Source organism: Pogoniulus pusillus, chromosome 6 (assembly GCF_015220805.1).
Source record: "Pogoniulus pusillus isolate bPogPus1 chromosome 6, bPogPus1.pri, whole genome shotgun sequence".
NCBI classification, from domain to species: domain Eukaryota; kingdom Metazoa; phylum Chordata; class Aves; order Piciformes; family Lybiidae; genus Pogoniulus; species Pogoniulus pusillus.
This window is the reverse complement of record NC_087269.1, coordinates 33,074,535-33,093,572: the sequence shown is the minus strand read 5'-3', so window position 1 is coordinate 33,093,572 and position 19,038 is coordinate 33,074,535. Positions and strand designations below refer to the sequence as shown.

The 19,038-nt window shown below is 39.4% G+C and overlaps 1 protein-coding gene across 7 annotated transcripts in view; it reads left to right on the top strand.

Moving 5' to 3' along the window:
• CCSER2 (coiled-coil serine rich protein 2) overlaps window positions 1–19,038 on the top strand; it is an 80,145-nt gene that overhangs the window by 11,495 nt on the left and 49,612 nt on the right. For 4 of the 7 annotated variants that reach the window (XM_064145132.1, XM_064145131.1, XM_064145136.1 and 1 more), the window contains 2 exons: window positions 5,553–7,026; window positions 7,892–8,094. In XM_064145132.1, coding sequence (XP_064001202.1) covers window positions 5,592–7,026; window positions 7,892–8,094 — 1,638 coding nt within the window. In that variant the 5' untranslated portion in view covers window positions 5,553–5,591. The remainder of the gene's footprint in view (window positions 1–5,552; window positions 7,027–7,891; window positions 8,095–19,038) is intronic. The other 3 variants (XM_064145133.1, XM_064145138.1, XM_064145137.1) reach the window with 1 other exon arrangement.

The following is a 19,038-nucleotide window of genomic DNA, read 5'->3' as shown; positions in this document are numbered from 1 at the left end:
TGTTGAAGCAAACTGTGGATGAAGCAGAAAAAAATATTGTGTTTGCTAGTTGAAAGTAATGTTGGAAGATCTTAGAGTCACAGAATGGTTTATGTTGGAAGGGGCCTCAAAGATTATCTAGTTCCAACACTCCACCATAGGCAGGGACACCTCCTTCTAGAACAGGTTGCTCAAGGCCTCATCCAACGTAGCTGTGAACACCTCCAGGGAGGGAGCATCCACAACCTCCCTGGGCAACCTGTTCAGTGTTTCACCACTCTCACTGCAAAGAGTGTCTCCCTAACATCTAGTTTAAGTCTCCTGTCTTTCAATTTAAACCCATTACTCCTTGTCCTGTCATTACAAAACCTTGTAAATAGTCCCTCCACAGCCCTTCTGTAGGCCCCCTTCAGATACTGGAAGGCTACTACAAGGTCTCCTCAAAGCCTTCTCTTCTCCAGGCTGAAGAGCCTCAACTCTTGCAGCCCATCCTTATAGGAGAGCTGCTCCAGCCCTCTGATCATCTTTGTGGCCTTCCTCTGGACTTTCTCCCACAGTTTGATGTCCTTGTGTTGGGTGCTCCAGAACTGGACACAATACTCCAAGTGCGGTCTCACGAGAGCAGAGTAAAAGGGGAGAATAAAGGGGGAGAATCCCCTCCCTTGCCCTGCTGCTGTGCTTTTCTTGATGCAGCCCAGGACACAGTTGCTGTCTGGGCTGCACTTGCACACTGCCAGCTCCTGTTGAGCTTTTAATCAACCCAGACCACCAAGTCCACACAGCTTGGTGTCTTGTTAAGGTGTAAGTAATCCTGTGAGAATGAATTATCGCCAGGATCTTGAACATCCTTGAAAGTAAGGATTTTCAGTTAATTCAGATTCTGCTTCAAAGAAGGTCTCTAAATTTTAATTCCTTTTCCCTGGATCATTATGTAAGTTTAGGATCTTTATAATTAGCTTAATTTGTGATTAGGCTTGTGTGCACTAGAGAATGTTTCCCAAGGCAGAGGCAAAAAGGCAAAAAATACTTTGAATGTCTTTATAATACATTATAATGTCACTCAATTGTATTGAGCCTCAGTTCTGAGAGATGCAGAAATACACTGCAACTTTCAGGTACTGTTATTCTTGATAAAGGAATTTAATTGGAGGTCTTTAACAGTAAGCATATGTTGAAATTGAGAATGATTAAGATAACTTAAAGTTTTCCATGTTCTGGGAGAAGTAACATGTGCTAGAGAGATACAGTTACGTTTGGACTGGGTGGTATTTTTTTGGTTCTTTGGATTGGTTTTTGTTTGTTTGGGTTTTTTTGATGGCATTGTATTTCAGCAAAGTAAATACGACTTAGAACTAAAAAGGTGACATTGTAGTTGCTGTTACATAGCTAATAAAACTCAGACAAGCATTGCTTGCCTTTTAATGATCTGAAGTGTTTTAAGCAATCAGTACAGTTTTCTTAAAGATAATGTTTTGTCTTCCCTCCCCTAATTAAGGATAAATGAGCAAGCACCCTTGCTGGAGAACTGAGAGGTCTTCTTTTCAAGTTTAATTTGCAGCACTTAGTGGAGGATTCAAGTAATCTAATTAAATGACCTCATTTAAATTTTGTAATCACCTAAAAGTTGGTAGACAGATGTGGAAAGGGAATTACCCATAGAGCATGAATGTTAAACTAGCGGCTTTCTAATGTAACTTTTTTAATGAACTTTTTTGTTAGTTGGTATTTCTTTTGCTGTATCTACAGTATGATGCTTGCTGTGAATTCATCATGACATTAGAGGCCATTTTTTTAATGTGTGGAGTTATTTTTAAATGTATACTTAATTACCTTTATGTATTTGACCAAGTAAATGTCTTTGACAAGCTGTACAGGTACAGTGTAGGCAAGTTTGTTTATGAAATGCTGAGAATGCTTTTCTTAGTAGATGATGTTGATAGTGCTTTTTGAGATAAGTCAAACATTAGATATCTAAGTACACATACAGGCACTTGTTATACATAGTGAATTAAAAGTTTTGCTGCTGCCAGGGGGAAAGTTTGTGTGCTTCTTTGTACACCTAGGTGAAGCTTATGTCTCTGGTGTGTAAGAATTCATTTAATATTTTGGAACTGGATTTGTGTGTTTCTGTTAGTTGGTGGGATGTGGACTCTGAGTGTATTTTTCTTTCTGCCTTTTTAATGTAGGTCTTCCAGAAGTACAGCTCTGGGGCATCCTATTAATTTACAAAATCCTAAGGGTACTTCAGTTTGCATGAATTTAATGCTACTTTGATTTTTATCTTTAGTGTTTCTTAGTGAGTTCTTACAGCTTGGGAAGTGAGTCACTTTAAGGTAATTCTTGCTGTGGTAACTGAGATATTGTCTATACCCTGAATAAGTATGTTGTTAATTGCTATGTGTTTAGTCTCATCATGGTTTCCGTGGTTTCAAAATTTTGTTTTGTTGGTTTGTGGTTGTTTTTTTCAGTCCTTCCAGTTGTATGTAGGCCTCCCTAAAGAGAAATGTGGTTAAGGGTTTATGTTATTCAGGGAATAACATATGAATGACCAAGATTCTTATGTGATTCAAGACAGTCCCAAGCAGAGATAGAGGCTGGGCAGTGGCTGGCTGGAGAACAGCTCTGAGGAGAGGGACTTGGAGATGCTGGTGGATGAGAATCTCAACATGAGCCAGCAGTGTGCACTTGCAGCCCAGAAAGCCAACCAGAGCCTGCATCAGGAGAAATGTGGCCAGCAAGTTGCGGGAGGTGATTCTGCCCCTCTGCTCTGTTGTGACCCCACCTGGAGTACTGCATCCAGTTCTGGAGCCCCCATTACAAGGATGTGGACATGCTGAAGCATGTCCAGAGAAGGGCCATGAGGATGATCAAAGGGCTGGAGCACCTTTCCTATGAGGACAGACTGAAAGAGTTGGGGCTGTTAAGTCTGGAGAAGAGGAGGCTCTGAGGTGACCTTCTTGTGGCCTTCCAGTATCTGAAGGGGGCCTACAAAAAAGCTGGGGAGGGACTTTTTAGGCTGTCAGGTAGTGACAGGACTAGGAGGAATGGAGCAGAGCTGGAGGTGGGGAGACTGAGATTAGATGTGAGGAGGAAGTAGTTCAGTATGAGAATGGTGAGAGGCTGGAATGGGTTGCCCAGAGAGGTGGATGAGGCTGTGGCCAGATTGATCTAGGGTAGGGTCTAGGGGGGTTTGGAAGTAGATGATCCTTGTGGTCCCTTCGAACCCTGACTGATTCTATGATTCTGTGTCTATTCGTCATTATAAAACCAGGGGTTGGAACTGACAAAAATATAAAGTCCAAGCTAGCAAAAGCAAGATACCTTTTTGCAACTGTCCTGAAAAAGCGTAAAGCTAATCTTGCACATAGAAAATTTAACACAAGAGCAAAACCTGTCTTAAGTTGCAGCATTGAAACTGGATACTTCTTAAGGCTTTGTTATCTGAGTTGCAAGTCTTTAGTAGTAGCATTTATGCAAGTTGTTTGCATTGTACAGCCAAGTAAAGCAAAGTAACGTTCAAAAGGGTCATACAGCTATAGTTGTCCAAGTTGTAGGATTGATACATAGATGGGCATGGAAGAAGCAAAAAGCTGGGAGATGGGAATTCTCAAGGCTGAATTTTCTGAGGGAAAGCTGTGTCTGTAAAACTGATTTGGCTTTTAAAAAGTAAGTGTGATACAAAATAAGCCAAAATGACAAGACTAAGTTGGGAAGCAGCACAACTTCATTAAGGATTGTAGTGGAGTTCCTGTATTCCAAATCAGATGGATGTGAATGAAATTCAAGATAGAAGAGAATGCCCAAATGATGCAATTAGCTTTTTATCTCATTCTTCTGTAGCTTGGGTTATGTGTTCATGTATCACTGTGGAGAAGTGAAAATTTTGAATTCTCTTAGTAATACTGACCTTTTGCAACTATCACCATGTACCTCAAGTCTTATATGTGAATAGGAAGATCTTAAAATAGCTGTGGTGAAGGTGGATGAGGAGTGACATAAGACATTGGGTAAACTGAAAAAAAACCCCAACATTAATTTGTGTTGAGATTGTTTTTTCTAGTTTTTGCAGTATTACATTGCTGACCACAAGTTTGTGCCATTTCTCATTTGTGTTTTTTTTTTTTTTTTACATTTAAATTCAATTTGCTGATCAAACTATGCTCAAAGTACCCTTTAAAAAGTGTATTTTGTAGATTTCAAAAAGAAGAAAACCAGCTTATCTATAGAATGAAAGTTGTAGGAGGGAGGTGTGACTTGAGTTACTGTCAAATAATTGCTGGTGAAAGGTATATCTCTGGAGCTCACAATTTGTATTGTGATGCTTTGAATCCCTATTCACATTTGTGCACAGGGAAGTAGCAAACAGACAGATGGAAATGTGTATAAAATCAAAGAATATTAGCAGTTGGAAGAGACCTTGAAAGATTGAGTCCAACCTCTCTGTCAGAGCAGCATCACCTAGAGCAGGCTGCACATGAAAACATCCAAGGTTTTGAATGCCTACAGAAAAGGAGACTGCTCAGCCTCTCTTGGCAGCCTGTTCCAGTGCTGTGTCACCCTCACAGTGAAGAAGTGTTTCCATATGTTCCTGTGGAACATCCATTGCTCCTGCTTGCACCTCTTACCCCTTGTCCTGTCACTGGACATCACTGAGACTAGCTCTATCCTCCTGACACTCACCCAACACATCTTTATAAACATAAATGAGGTCACCTCGCAATCTCATCTTCTCCGAGCTAAAAGAGACCCAGCTCCCTCAGGCTTTCCTCATAAGGGAAATAAACAGCACTGCTAACAACTCTTTAGGAAAACAAAGAAGTACAGCCGGGACCAACACAATTTAATACCTTTGTGATGGTTTGGGTGTTGCCCCCCTGCCACTTGTGAAAATCACCCAGACTAGATTCAGCTGATGTGGAAATTGAAGAATGAAGCTGTATTTACAGCCTAGCACAATGTGCAAGCAGGTATTTACAATATATACAGCTATATACAGAAATATACAAGTTAAAAAGTAATGCAGAAATACAACATCCCTCCCAAAAAACAGAGTCCCTGGGGGGGGTGCTCTCAACCAGTCTTCCACCTTCTTCCCACCCCCCCTACCTTATCCCAGACTTTGCCTTAGGTTCAAGGTGAGTTTGGAGGGTTGGCCAGGGGGATTAGGAAGCAGAAGGATTAGTCACACAGACAGCAGGTTAGAGGGAGAGAAAAGTGCAGCCCAAAAAGAGAGAGACGCCTTTGTGTTTGTCTTCTTGTTTTTATCCATGTCAGCAAGCCTGTGAGTGAAGTAGACATCACCATTGTTTCCTCTTTACAGCCTATAATATAATTCTTCTCACCAAAATAGCCCAGCTAGGCTCAAACTAGCACAACCCTTTTTAGAGAAAAGGCCTGCACAAAATATGAAGCAGAAGCTGAAGCAACCTGATCTAGTGGCAGGTGTCCCTGCCTATGGTGGGATGTTGGAACTAGATCATCTTTGAGGTCCAATTCTATGATTCTAAGAGAGATATTCGGTTGTGTAATGTGTGATTGATTAAAGTCTATTTTTTTTCTTTTTTTTTTTGTAGATTCAAGCACCATTTAAGGACCAATGTACCCAATAGCTCATGGAAGAAAAAAATCAAATCAGGACGTCCTTGGTTTCCAGGCTACCAAAATATGGAACCAAAACTTTAGGAAGTGTTTTGCAACCTATGTCAAACGGGACTGCTGTTAGTTTAGCAGGGAATAATGGTGGCAAAAATTTTGGCAAGCACAATGGCACTGCTCATATGTCTTCCTTTTCTTTCAACTGGAAAAAATCAAATAAATACCAACTTGATGATCAAAACAGGAGAGAGACCAACTCTAAACATAACTACAATGAAAAATTAATTGATTCGGAGAAGTATTCTCAATCCCAAAGAGCATTGGGTACTGACGTGCTCAGGGTGGGTTTGAACAATACTGCTTTAGTTTCATCAAAAGTGGCAAAGCAAACCAATATGTTTGTGTCTTCTACTGAGGAATTAAACCCAAAGTCTTTGCCTGGGCTCTCTAGTTCAGCAAAATTCACCAAAGGTACACTGTCAGGAAGGACTTCGTATTCTGGACTTAATGCTCCAAAATCACATTTAAATGGTTTCTATGGAAATAGGCCAGTGGTTGGTTTGCAGAGACCTAGAGCCAATTCCACCACCACAAGGACAAGTTCAGGAGAAAGCCTGGCCCAATCTACAGATAATAGCAAGTCTTTTTCCTGTGACAAAATGGTAAGATCACAAAGTTTTTCACATTCCATTCAGAATTCTTTCCTTCCCACTACATCTTTAACCAGATCTCATTCCTTTAATAAAGCTGTGGATCTTACAAGGCCTTATCATAGTCAAAATATAACTTCTAGGACATCTCAGAGGTCAACTTTGTTGTCAAGAAATGCACGTCAGTTGGATGTACCCAATGGAAATGAGTCTGTAAAGTATGGATTCACCAGGCCCTACTGTGGTGTGTCAGGTTCTTGTTCAAAGAAGCCCCCAGTGTCAAACGGGTCGGCGTCAGCACCTTCTTTTGGATACAGATTAAGTCGACCTTCTCTGCTGAAGCCTACCAGGCAGCGATTTGCAGGAAATGTGATGGATGGCAGCAAAAGTACAACTCCTGGCATGTGCATCGTGGAGAACTCTGAAATTGCAACAAATATTAATAGAACAAATGAGAAAAACAGTATTAGAGAGAGCAGTGTTCAAGGAACAGAATCTGATGATGGCTTGCATGAAAGTATAGGAAAACATGGTTCAAAAGTCATGTGTATGAGCGATGATGGAGATGAAATATCTATATCTTCTTTGTCATCCTCTGAAAAAAATGATTTGAGTGAAGACTTCAGTGACGATTTCATAGATATAGAAGACCCAAACAGAACTGTACAAATACAAGAAAAGGAGACCTGCCTTCAGGAATTGGAGCGTGGGAGTATAACTTCAGTTGAGCCATTCACTTCTCTGAAGGAAACTGGAGGATCATGCTGTAATGCTGATGACTGGCTTGATATAAACGTGTCTGGTAAATACTTTTATGTTCTGCTTGAAATTTTAGTTACTAAAGATTCTGTAACTAAGTTACTTTATATAATTGCCCCTTGCTCTTGAATCATGGAACTTGGCTCTATGCTGGCCTATTTGTTTCTTTCAGTACTTATTCTGCACGATAGTTCTCGTTCTTGAGCATCACTTGGAAGAGCACCTTTCCTTTGGGTTAAAACTTAATGATACTTCATTTACTTATTCTTGCAGTATGGTTGTGAGATACCTTGTGTCCTGCTTTGCCATGCTTTTATATGGAGAGATGATCTATTAAGAAAAATTTTCTTCCTCCCTTGCCCTCTCTGTAGTCGAAGAACTGCTTCAGAATAGTGGGAATGAGTCTAGGCTATATAACTGAATCAGTTAAATTATAACTAGAGATGTTAATGTTGTTTTTCCTGACACATGCTGTATTATTTCTGCAAGACTTAGTGGAGAAGACAGATGTTTTAGAAGCCACATTTTCACTGGGCCTGTCATAGTACACACTTCTTTTAAGAGGAGCTGCAGCTGAAAGACTGGATGCAAAGCATGTGCTGTTGGACTCACCTTTCAATATGTTAAAAAGATAGAGAATTTTAGGAAGTAGTTTACATGGTGGGTGAACTAATGCAGTGTAAAAGACTAGCAAAGTGTAGGTTGAAAGGATACTTAGTTGTAGCTACCAAACCAGCTTGAACTGTTTTGCCTTCTAGGATGAGCAAACAATACTGCAGAATTCTTTCAGATATTTCTGCTACAGTACAGTTTCAGAACAGTTAATGCACCAATAATACACACATTAATTGTTATTTTTGGAATATCAGGTTGGTTTTGGAATCTTAACTCTTCTTCTTTCCTTTAAGCAGTGGATGACAACAGTGAAAGCACAAAGCATACTACTGAGAATATGATTTCTCCAGAGATGAATTATAGAGCGGGGTCCTCTTTTGAGCTTTCTCCATCTGACAGTTCTGATGGTACCTATATGTGGGACGAAGAAGGATTGGAGCCTATTGGAAGTGTCCATCCATGTGGAAGCTATGAATCTTCAGAAATGAACAGCATAGTATGTATTGTATGATTCTATTTATTTGCATAACTTGCATAATTTTACTGCTTGGAGATTTTTGTTCATTAAGTACGTTTCTAAAAGCAGCAATCATGTGTTTTTTTACTTGATAATATTTTAAATGTTTGTGTTTTTTTCCTGTAGTTTCATAATTTTGAGAAACCTCTTGTTTGGGATGTTTCTGTGTAGATGGCTTTGAGGCCTTTTTATTGTTCCCATATTCTCAAGTTAAGACTGAATAGATCCTTCCTTACGCAGTCTCACAATAATGCTCACAAAGAATAAAGGGGTTAATTTCTGCACATTATAGGTTAAATCTCTCCTACCAATGTCTAAACATAGGAGGATGAAGAAAATAGCTGTCACCTATTTGACATCTCATAGATCTTCTGATTTCTCTACTGTAGGAATCTTTTTGAGGGGAAATTTGATTTCTCAGTTTGTCTAAGCATAATATCCTTAACTTTAGATACCTGACTGTGCCTAACTTTTTGTAGGTCTCAAATGTGATGCACAAAATGCATAACCTTTTTCCTGTTGCTAAATTATCATAGAATGGCCTAAACTGGAAGAGACCTTAGAGATTGTCTACTACAACCTCCCCACTATGGGCAGGGATGCCTCTCAACTAGATTCAACTGCTCAAGGCCTCTTCCAGCCTGGCCTTGAAACATCCCCAGGAGGAAATGTTCACAACCTTCCTGGGCGATTTATTCCAGAGTCTCACCATCCTTCTACTGAAGAGCTTTTTCCCTAAGATCCAGTCTAAACCCATTCTCAGCTTAAAACTTTTCCTGCTGTAGACACTGTTATGGGAAGTCCCTCTCCAGCCTTCCTGTAGGATCCTGTCAGGTACTGGAAGGCAGCAGTAAGGTCCTCTCAGTCTTCCTTTCTCTAACGTGAACAATCTAAGCTTCCTCAGCCTGTGCTCATAGCAGAGGCGTTCCAGCCCTTGAATGGCCTTTGCTCCAGTGTATCCCTTCTTATGATGAGGACATCAGAACTGGATGTGGTATTTGAGGTGAGGTCTCACGAAAGCAGAGTAAAGGGGCAGAATCGCTGCTTTTGACCCTGCTGGCCACACTCCTCTTGCTGCAGCCCATGACATGATCTGCCTTCTGGGCTGCATGAGCACACTGCTGTCTCGTGTTGAACTTCTCTTCAGTCAGCACCCTTAAATCCCTTTCTTCAGGGCTACTCTCAACCCAGTCTCTACCCAGTGTGATCTATAAGTAGTATCAGTCAATCCGAACCATGGATGCAGTCGTTGCAGTGCTGTGACTTGCCAGCTGAAGTCCGAGAGCTACCTCTGGGGTTTTGGTGGCTGAGGAGAATATTGTCTGTCCTTCTTAATTTTATCTGAGCAGACTTTTGTGTTAAGCAGCTCAGATTCTATTAACAGGATATTAAGGATGGGAATTTCTAGCTAAAATAATTTTGTATAAAGAGTGTGTCATACTTCGTGAATTTTGAGTGTGTACCACTTCAGTAGTATAAATACCAGTTTTGGACTTGCCCAAGAATTGTGACATCTTTTCAGCCTTTGGTTTGTAGTTTAGTAGGGTCATCTGCTCTAGCCCAAGAGCAGAACAGTAGAGACTTATGAAAATTGGACGTAGCTATTTTTATGTGAACTATGTGCAAATTCATTATATATTTTTAGCTGCTTATGGTATCATTTGCTTTCTTGTTAAATTATGATCTTGAGATGTAGTGCTTAAAAGAGTTTTTAAAAATTCTTAGTAATTTTGCGTGGTAATTGTGATCAGCTTGAAAAAACACTGTGAGACTTCCCCAGTATAAGCTTTGTAGCTTTGTTTATGTTTATAGGGAACAAAAGTGTTTAATACCATTGCAAAAACAGATGTGCATATTTATGCCAGGAAAAAAAGGTAAATTTTGAAACTTTGGCTTTTAAGTTTTAAATATAGGTACTTTTATTTGCACAGTGTAATTTATCACACAAATGAAACAACAAATACTTTTCCATGCTTTTGGAACAGTGGTTGTTTGCTACATGTGACCTACATGCATTAATTTGTGTGTGTATGACTTGATAATCGATGTTCTGACTGACAGAAGCTGTTTAAAGTCTCATGGAGAAGAGACACATTAGATGGTTTTGATGGTTTTTTTTTTAATTTCTTCCTTTATTTAAATGAAATAGCTTTTAGAGAGGGCTTAAAAATGGCAGAATAGATTTATTAGGTTTTGTGAAAATGGAGAAAGGAGAAGATGGTAAGTAAGATTTGCTGTTGAAAACGGAAAGTAATTTAGATTTCCACTCAGTTTTATCCTGTTAGTGCTATTCCAGAGTTATGGTGCTTATTGTACTATGAAGCACCAACAATATATCTGGATTTTTTGCAAAGCAGAAATGTATTTTCAGTCAGCTTTGATTTTGAGTGGGAATTGTCTCTCCAAAATGTTTATTGAATGCCTTACAGTGGTGGCACGTTTACGTTGTGCTTCTTGGTTTTGGTCAAAAGCATTATATATGTTCCTACTTTAGCCTAGAGACTAAATGTTGATTTTTCTAAGAAGAGGAATTTGTGATACATTTCATTTAGTTCTGAAGAATTCTGTTCTTCAGTAGGCTAATGTAAGCTTTTGTTCCATGTTTGTCCTTATCTCTGCAGGCAATGAATTAAAAAGATTAAAAAAATAGAAGTCTAGGTGTAGAGAATAGTTATTGTGATTAATCAGCACATTGTATGTTTTGATTGCTGAGAGATGTGTGATCAAATTAGGTTGTTTTTATCCTCTAGTGTGGTGAGGATAAAAACAGTTGTGTGTGTCAAAGTCCAATTGATAGCAGTCAAATGGAAGAATTTTGAGTGCCTGAGCTATTACCGGGCTGACTACCCTTTGGAATTAGTATTTCTAGAGAAATATCCAAAGCAGGCAGATAGTTGGCTCTGGACTTTCTGTGCCGTCAGGCTGGGGTGAGTAGAAGCATTGGAGCAGAGAAACAACTTAGTAGATGGTGAGCAATTGGTAATGCTTAGTGCAAAACTCACCCTTTTAAAATTTCTGTCAGGCCATTGTATTGTTTGTCTTTTAAGCTATTAATATCCTTACAATTGACAACTACTGACTGCTTTACTTAATTTTTTTCTATGGATGGCAGAGCAGTTCTTCCTGGGTAGTTTCAGGTGAGAACTTTTTTGACTGTCTTGGAAAAAGTATTTCATTCAGAGGTGATTTAATTAGGCCTTTGGAATGGTCACCAGAATGGAAGACAATGGAAGGATCTTACTGGTTAGTCAATCTTCTTGTTAATATTCTGGGAGAGGAAGGTAGATATCTTTGCTGCTTTCAGTAGAGTTTGGTTTTAAGTACATGGAGGGATGTGTGGAATAAACTAAACGTAGCGAAGGATCTAAAGAGGGTGAGCCAAGAACTCAGCCAATACACGTCAGCCTTGAATGTTTCATTTGCATGTCCCTGTGTGCCACTTATCTTAAGCTGGTATTGCTAGTAACTTGTGTTTAGGATCACAAGGTCATGTCCAAGGTCCATGCTCTTTTGTTCCCAAATCTTCATACTGTGTTCCAGGATTTGATGAAAAGATGATGACTCACTTGAATTCTTGTGTTCTGACTTCATTGTTTTAATTATATTGGGAAAATTAAAGCAGTTACATTGCAAGTATAGAAATCACAAATTAATAGAGGTTGGAAGAGACCTTTGGAGATAGAGTTCAACTCCTCTTCCAGAGCAGTTTTACCTAGAGGAGGTTGCACAGCAGGGTGATCAGGCAGGTTTTGAATGACTAGAGATGGAGTCTCTACCACCTCTCTGGGCAGTCTATTCAGTGCTCTACCACTCTGAGTAAAGAAGTTTCTACTGCCCATTTAAAGCAAACTCCCTATGTTCAAATTTGTGTCCATTACCTGTCAATGGGCGTGACCAAAAAAAATTCTGACTTTTCTCATAGCCTCAGTTTCTAAAACTAACTTCAGTTATGTTTAAATGTTTCCATTTGGAAAACCATTAGCCTGCTTTTTATTTCAAAACCTCAGAAGTTAGTGTCACCTTTGTGCCTTTAGTCTTCATAATGAACGGTTAATACTTGTGGACAAATTGTGTTAGTGGTAGTTGCTTAACATGACCAGAGTTAAGCTTTCAGTAGCTTAGCTGCTATTGAAACTCAGTCTGTATGATTACCTGTCCAAATATGGAACTGACAGCACAAGCTTGTTCAGCGTTTTCTGTCACCTGGGTTCCTCAATCATTGTTTCTCAGCAGTTTTGCCAGTGGACGGTTTTTTGCTCATGCACAGACATGTCATGAAGTAGGAACTGGTTTCAGAAGTATTGTGGAAATAAGCACTGTCTGCACTCCCAGTTGTCAACTATGCTCTAGTCTTCAACTTCAGAGCTTAACTATTACAGCAATGGGAGGTGGTGAGAAACTGAATTGGCTTTTCTCTCTGTCTTCTGTGAGGTACCTGTCCCTACTGTCAGATATTATTAAGAGGTTATGTGACCCAAAACCTCTTGTGATGTTGGTTTGAGATGCATGACATTTTATGAACAAGATTTTATGGCAAATATCAGTCTTTTATTTGGGATGGGAAAGCAGGTATGCCTTTGAGAGCAGCTTGATTCAGAACTGGCACAGTAAATCTCATGCTGTTTTGGCTGGTAGAATTACTTGTACTCCTGTGTTTCTTTTGTGGTAGCTGTTAATGACAGCTTTGAATTTGCGTGGTGGAGAGAGGGAGAAAGCAGCAAGGGATGTATTGTGTGAAATAGGAGAAGAAATACTGGTTATAATCAACACTTATTTCATGAGCATGTGACATTTCATGTATTAGTTGGTAACTGCATAGCCAGTGCTAAATTTTTAGTCTGAGTTTATAGCTATTGCTTTAAAAATGTCTTTCTCTATTAATACCAAATCTCATCACTTCTCAGTAACAGGACTTCTGAAATGCTCTTGTGTACTTCATCTAACTGTATTGTGAATTTTTAAGTCTTACATGTTGTTTTTCTTGCTGCTACTTCCAGCCATAGTCAGCAGATAGATGTGTCCAAAGAGAACAGTAGTCTTAAAGTTGGAGTATTTTTCCAAGTTATTGGTATAAGCATTAAAAAAAAACATGTACAATAAATTGAGACCCTGGATGTAATCCACATAACTGGCTTTCTGAACATTTGTCAGATAACTTGATTAAAAAGGCTTAGCTTGGCACACAGTTTCCTTCTATTTTTTCCCAATAAGTGACTGGGATGTGAGCATTAAATCCTTTCTCAGAATTGCTTTCTGTTGTGAAGCATTAGAAATTTAGGGGAGGGGCAGTGTCTTCTACATGTTGGGACAAATTGTTCTTGTAGTACACACAGCTCTGCTCCCTCTGGAGGAAACACATACACCTGATCTCATCCCTAATTGTGGTGGTTTGGGTGTTACCTGTCTCCCCCACACTTTGGAAATCACCCAGACTAGACTCAACCAGCTTTGGAAATTGAAGATTTATATCTACAGCTCAGCACAATGTACAAGCAGATATTTACAGCATATACAAGTTAAAAGGTAATACAGAAACACAACAGCCCTCCCAGAAACCTGAGTCCCCAGGAGGGGCTCCCAACCACCCTTCCACCTTCTCCCACTCCTCTCTACCTTACCCCAGACATTGCCTTGTGCCCAAGGAAGAACGGAGGGTCGGCCAGAGGGGTTAGGAAGCAGGTGGATTAATCAGAGAGACAGTAGGTGAGGTTAGAGAGAAATGCAGCCCACTGCCTGGGCAGAGAGTGCCCTATGTTTATGCTCTTGTTCTTATACATCTCAGCAAGCCTATGAGTGAATTAGACATCACCATTGTTTTTTCTTTCACAGCCTGTAATCTAGTTCTTCTTACCAAAACACTCCAGCTTCAAACTAGCACACTAGTCTTTTATGGTTCTAAATATGGGATGCACTTGAACTTTTTTTTCTTTTTAAGAACATTTAACATGGCATTCAGGTAATATTGATACCAGCTACAGCCAGATACCACCTTAGAACTCTAAGTGTTGTCCTTCCTGAGGCTGGGAATTTAACAGTGTCATTTTTCCCCACATGAGAGGTGATTCTGAGTAAACAGCATTTCAGTATTTGTGTTTTTGTCTCGCACTTCTGAAATCATAGGAGAGCTTGGCTTGGAAGGGACCTTAAGACATCATCTACTGCCACCTCCTTGCCATGGACAGGGATACCTCTCAACTAGATTTGGCTGCTCAAGGCCTTGTCCAACCTGGCCTTGAACAGCCCAAGAGAAGAGGCATCTAAAACCTCCCTGGGCAACCTATTTCAGGGTCCCACCACCCTCATACTGAAGAATTTTTTCTTAATATCGAGTATAAATGTCTTGGGAAATGTGGTGACAATATACTTTTGCAACACTGCAGGGTACAGGACACTTGCATTGTTGTTAGAGATCATTTAGAGGTTGGTCAAAACAGAATTTCTCAAAGAGGAGCTATTGGAGGATTGTTTTGTTTGGAAGTAGAAACAAGTACATTAAGTTAACAGTATATGAATAGAACACAATAATGCTGTGTAGGTGATCCTGCTTGGGGAGGGTTGTTGGACTTGATGGTCTTTAGAGGTGTCTTCAAACCTCTAACATTCTGTGATTCAGATAACCAATGTCCTGGTAGCAGCCCTGCCCATGGTGTTCCTCTGGATTTTGTGATGGTGGTTTATTTTCTTTCTCAGATGGTAGTTATTTGAAGCCTTCCTATCTTCCTTTAAGCTGAACCTGACAATCTTAATGCAAGTACAAGTCAGTGGAGTGAGATTTCATTCACTATTTTTGCCATTTAAGAGTATCTGTAGCAATTTCATATTGCTTTATAGTGTAAACTGCTCCATTATTTGTAGGTAATCTTTAAAAACAATGCTGAACTTGTGATATCAGTTGATTTTTTTCTGAAAAAACAACCTGAAAGTAATGAGTAGAAAGGATTAGTTTTCCTCAGCCTCTGCTACTTCTTTGTTATTATTTATGTTTACTGCTCGTGGCTTTCTGGTTTTGTGCTCAGTAGTAAAATGGAAATGTTTTGTTTAAAAGTAACTGCCAATTAAAAATAATAGGTTATGTTCTTAAACATAACTGGAATTCTTCAGAAAGATCATCAAAGCACTTTCCCTTGCCTCATTCAGTTTCTCTTCTGTAGGTTTACTGCTGAAGGCTAGATGGCAGTCAAAGAATGCTTTTTATGTCTAGCATTTAACTTGGCTGTATGTTTGGCAAGGGCATGTGAATTGATGAAGTCTTAACAGAAAGATTATTGTTTCTGGTTTTCATCTTTCTCTCCCTTCATCATGCTATTCAATTTCAGATTTTTTACAGATCAACATGTGATTTTCTAATAAAGTAACAGCACACCTCACATCCCTCCCCCAGCAAATTTAGCTGCTGCTTAATATATAGTAGGTAATAAACTAATAGCTATTTCCTATCTACTTTCAATAAACATAGGATGAACACACAATGCCTTTATAAAATGTTTTCAAGAACAGTAAATATTGAAGACCATGGTATATAGTAGTTAAACAGAAAACATCTTGGATTTTCAAAACAAAGTTATTGCTGTGTTTGTTGTTGTGGCAGCTTTGCTTTACAGAGCATGAACAAAATGATCAAACACTTGTTTGGGTGTTTGGCTTTATCTTTAGTGTGATTTAACGTACAGCAATTAAAACAACTCCCTCTATCTTAGTTTTGGTATCCTTCAGAGTTCTCCTCTTTTTCCTTCCTGGTGTGCTTTCCTCTGGTTTTATGCCTTAGTTTACAAAGAAGTGTTTGTCTTCAACCCAGGTGTATTGTCTAGTATGTGCCTTCCTGTGTCTTGGTCTTCTGTCTCTCTTTGGTATTTTTACTTAAGAGTTCTGTTCAGTTCTTATTTAATGTTTCCCTTTTGGAGACTTGCATTGAATTCCTGTTTCTATTTCTCTATGTTGTCAAATGCTGAAAAAGACCCTGGAAGTCTTCCTCTTCTTTGCTGTCAGGCTTAAGTTGAATTTGACTTTTGCAGTTACCTTTTGGCTGCCCTCCAGATGACTGATTTACCTGTGCTTGAATGCTAGTTCTTTTTTTCTTTAAGTACCTGAAATGATACTTCGTCAGCTCCTGTACTACTCTCAAACTCTTCACAGTTATTTTTTAATAGTTCTTGCCCTTTATTTATGTTTTGATTGCACACACCTCATGCCCCCCCCCCCCCCCCCCCCCCCGCATTGGTTTTTTTTCATACTTTTTCCTTCTCAATATCTTTTTTAATGGAAAATACAAAATCTTTTGGGTTTAGTGTCTTGTCAGGAGACATGCAGCATGTGTAACTGCATAGGAGATGAGTGTAACCAAGTCTGTGGAATTTAATGTATTTAAAGCTAGTAGGGTTTTTTTGTTTTCTTTCTTTGCTTGTGTTGGGTGTTTTTTCATAAAGCACATCTAGGTTTCGTTTGCAAGAGAATGAAATAAGCAACAGTGCCCTTCTTTTGCTATAATGTAAGACTTGTAATATACTTGGACAGTATAGAGCCATGAATCACTTTGAGATGCAAAACAGTACCATTTCTTGTCACTTTATATGTTGTAATATTTGAATTATTAGAAAAATTGTTAGAAGATTAGGCAAACCCCAATCTCTCTCAAATAGAGAATCTTCTAAACCCTGTATTTATGTTGTTCTAACATGATGCCAACTCACTGCAGTGGTCCCTACTTCCAGTTAGGTGAATGAACTCTTGTAGACAGTAAAAGGCATTCTGTTTTGAAAGTACAGCCAGATTTTGATTAGTGTTCAGCTGTGACACCAGAAGCATCCAGCTGGGAGATCTGAACAACCACAGAGACATGACTACTAATGAAAAAGGGATAATAGATTTCATCTGGGATACTCTGGTGCCTCAGTGCTTTATTCACATTAGTTGGGGACCATACAAACTCAATTGGTATGAAAAACTAATGCAAAGGTTTAAAAGAGTGGTCTTTATCTTAATGTAAGGTTTCTTTGTGGATATTTCTGCCACAGTGGCAGAGTTATTGCTAGGCTTTTTAACACTAAAAACCCTTAGATGCACTTTTTTTGTGTAATGAAAATGTAATCAAAGGAAAACTGTTGTGTTAAAACAAAAACATGCACTAGACTTATTTTCTTTTAATATATGTGGAATAGAGAACGTTTCATATTTTACAGTGTTTTTTTTTTTTGCCAGCAATAATTCAAACTGTGGAACACTGATTGCAAAAGCTTCAGCTCTCTTTGTCAGTTAGAATATTGAAGTATGATCTTACCAGTTTAGACAAAATGATCCAAGGGCTGAAACATCTCTGCTATGAGGTTAGGCTGAGATAGCTGGGATTGTTCAGTCTGGTGAAGAGGATACTCCAGGGTGACCTTAGAGCTACCTACTAATGATTTATTGCTACACAAAGATTAAAGAATAACTATATAAATGGAGTGTGCTGTGATTCAACATTGTCACCTGTAATTAATGCTGTGTTCTTTAAGTAAACAACTTTATGTATTAGAGATAACCTAGCATCTGTACCTTACACAATATGCAACCAGAGTTATCAGTGAAGTTTTTACTAGATTGATTAATGTCAGATAAACCTTCTAGGAGGCTGAGAGGTGATTCTTCCCCTTTAGACTGCTCTCATGAGACTCCACTGTGAACAATATGTAGAGTTCTGGTGTCCACACCATAAGAAGGACACAGATGTTGAAGCAAGTCCAAAGGAGGGCCACAAAAAACACCCAAGGGCTGGAACACCTTTGCGAAGAGGATAGGCTGAGGAAACTGGGATTGTTAAGGCCCATAGAGGAAAGGACTCGGGTGGGGGGGTGGTGGAATTTAGAGCTACTTTCCATTTCCAGAAGGGATCCTACAGGAAGGCTGGAGAGGGTATCTAGCAATAGTGCAAGGGACAGTGATTTGGAGCTGAGGGAATGTAGGTTTAGACTGGATCTTAGGAAGAGCTTCTTCAGTATGAAGGTAGTGGGGCTCTGGAATAGGTTGCCCAGGAAGGTTGTGGACATCTCCCTGGGACTGTTCAAGGGCAGGTTGGATGAAGCCTTGAGCAGCCAAGTCTAGTTGTGAGGCATCTCTGTCCGTGGTGGGGAGGTTAGAGTAGATGATGTCTAAGGTCCCTTCCAACCTAAGCCATTCTGGGTTTCTGTAAATGCATTGTCAGTAACCTGGGTAAGTATTATATGAACATTAATATCAAAGCTAGGCATGCCAGAGAGTGTTTAGGTACCAGTGCTGTAGATGGGAACATTATCTTTTGCTGCCAAATTTTGAGTTTGTTGACATGTTTTCTATAGTTTGATTTTTCTCATCTAAGTGGTGGCATAGAATCAAAGAATGGTCTGGCTTGGAAGGGACCCTCAAAAGTCATCTAGTCCATCTGTGTCCATTTTCCACTGACTTGAGAAGTGTGTGATGATTATTGGAAGCAAGACACTAAATCAGTAACAAAAATAATTATTTTCCTTTAAGAGTCTACTTTCTAAATGTAGAGCAAATGAATGAAAACTGAGCTTGTGGCCTGTGGAAAAAGGAAAAACATTGTCCCCAACATTCACCAACAGTTCATGACTACCTTGAGGCAATTGCTTTTCAAAGCAAACCAGCATGCCTGGGCATGGAAACGAGTACTGAATTGATATTTTGAGCTCAGGGCCATGGTCGTCTTCATTCTGTGAACATGCACTGAAATTACTTGTTTGAGGGTTGCCTATGTGGAATAGCTCTCTATTTCTGTACTAACTCCAGTGCCTGTCTGCTTCCTTTCCCTAATTTCAGTCTAGAATACACTGCGTCATAAGCTTTCACTGGTCCACATCTTTTATGTTTAATGGGAAGGAAATGTACTTACCTATCCTTCTTCGAATTCAGGGGCACTAATTTATTTCTGCTTGTGTTGCACGTAGCTCA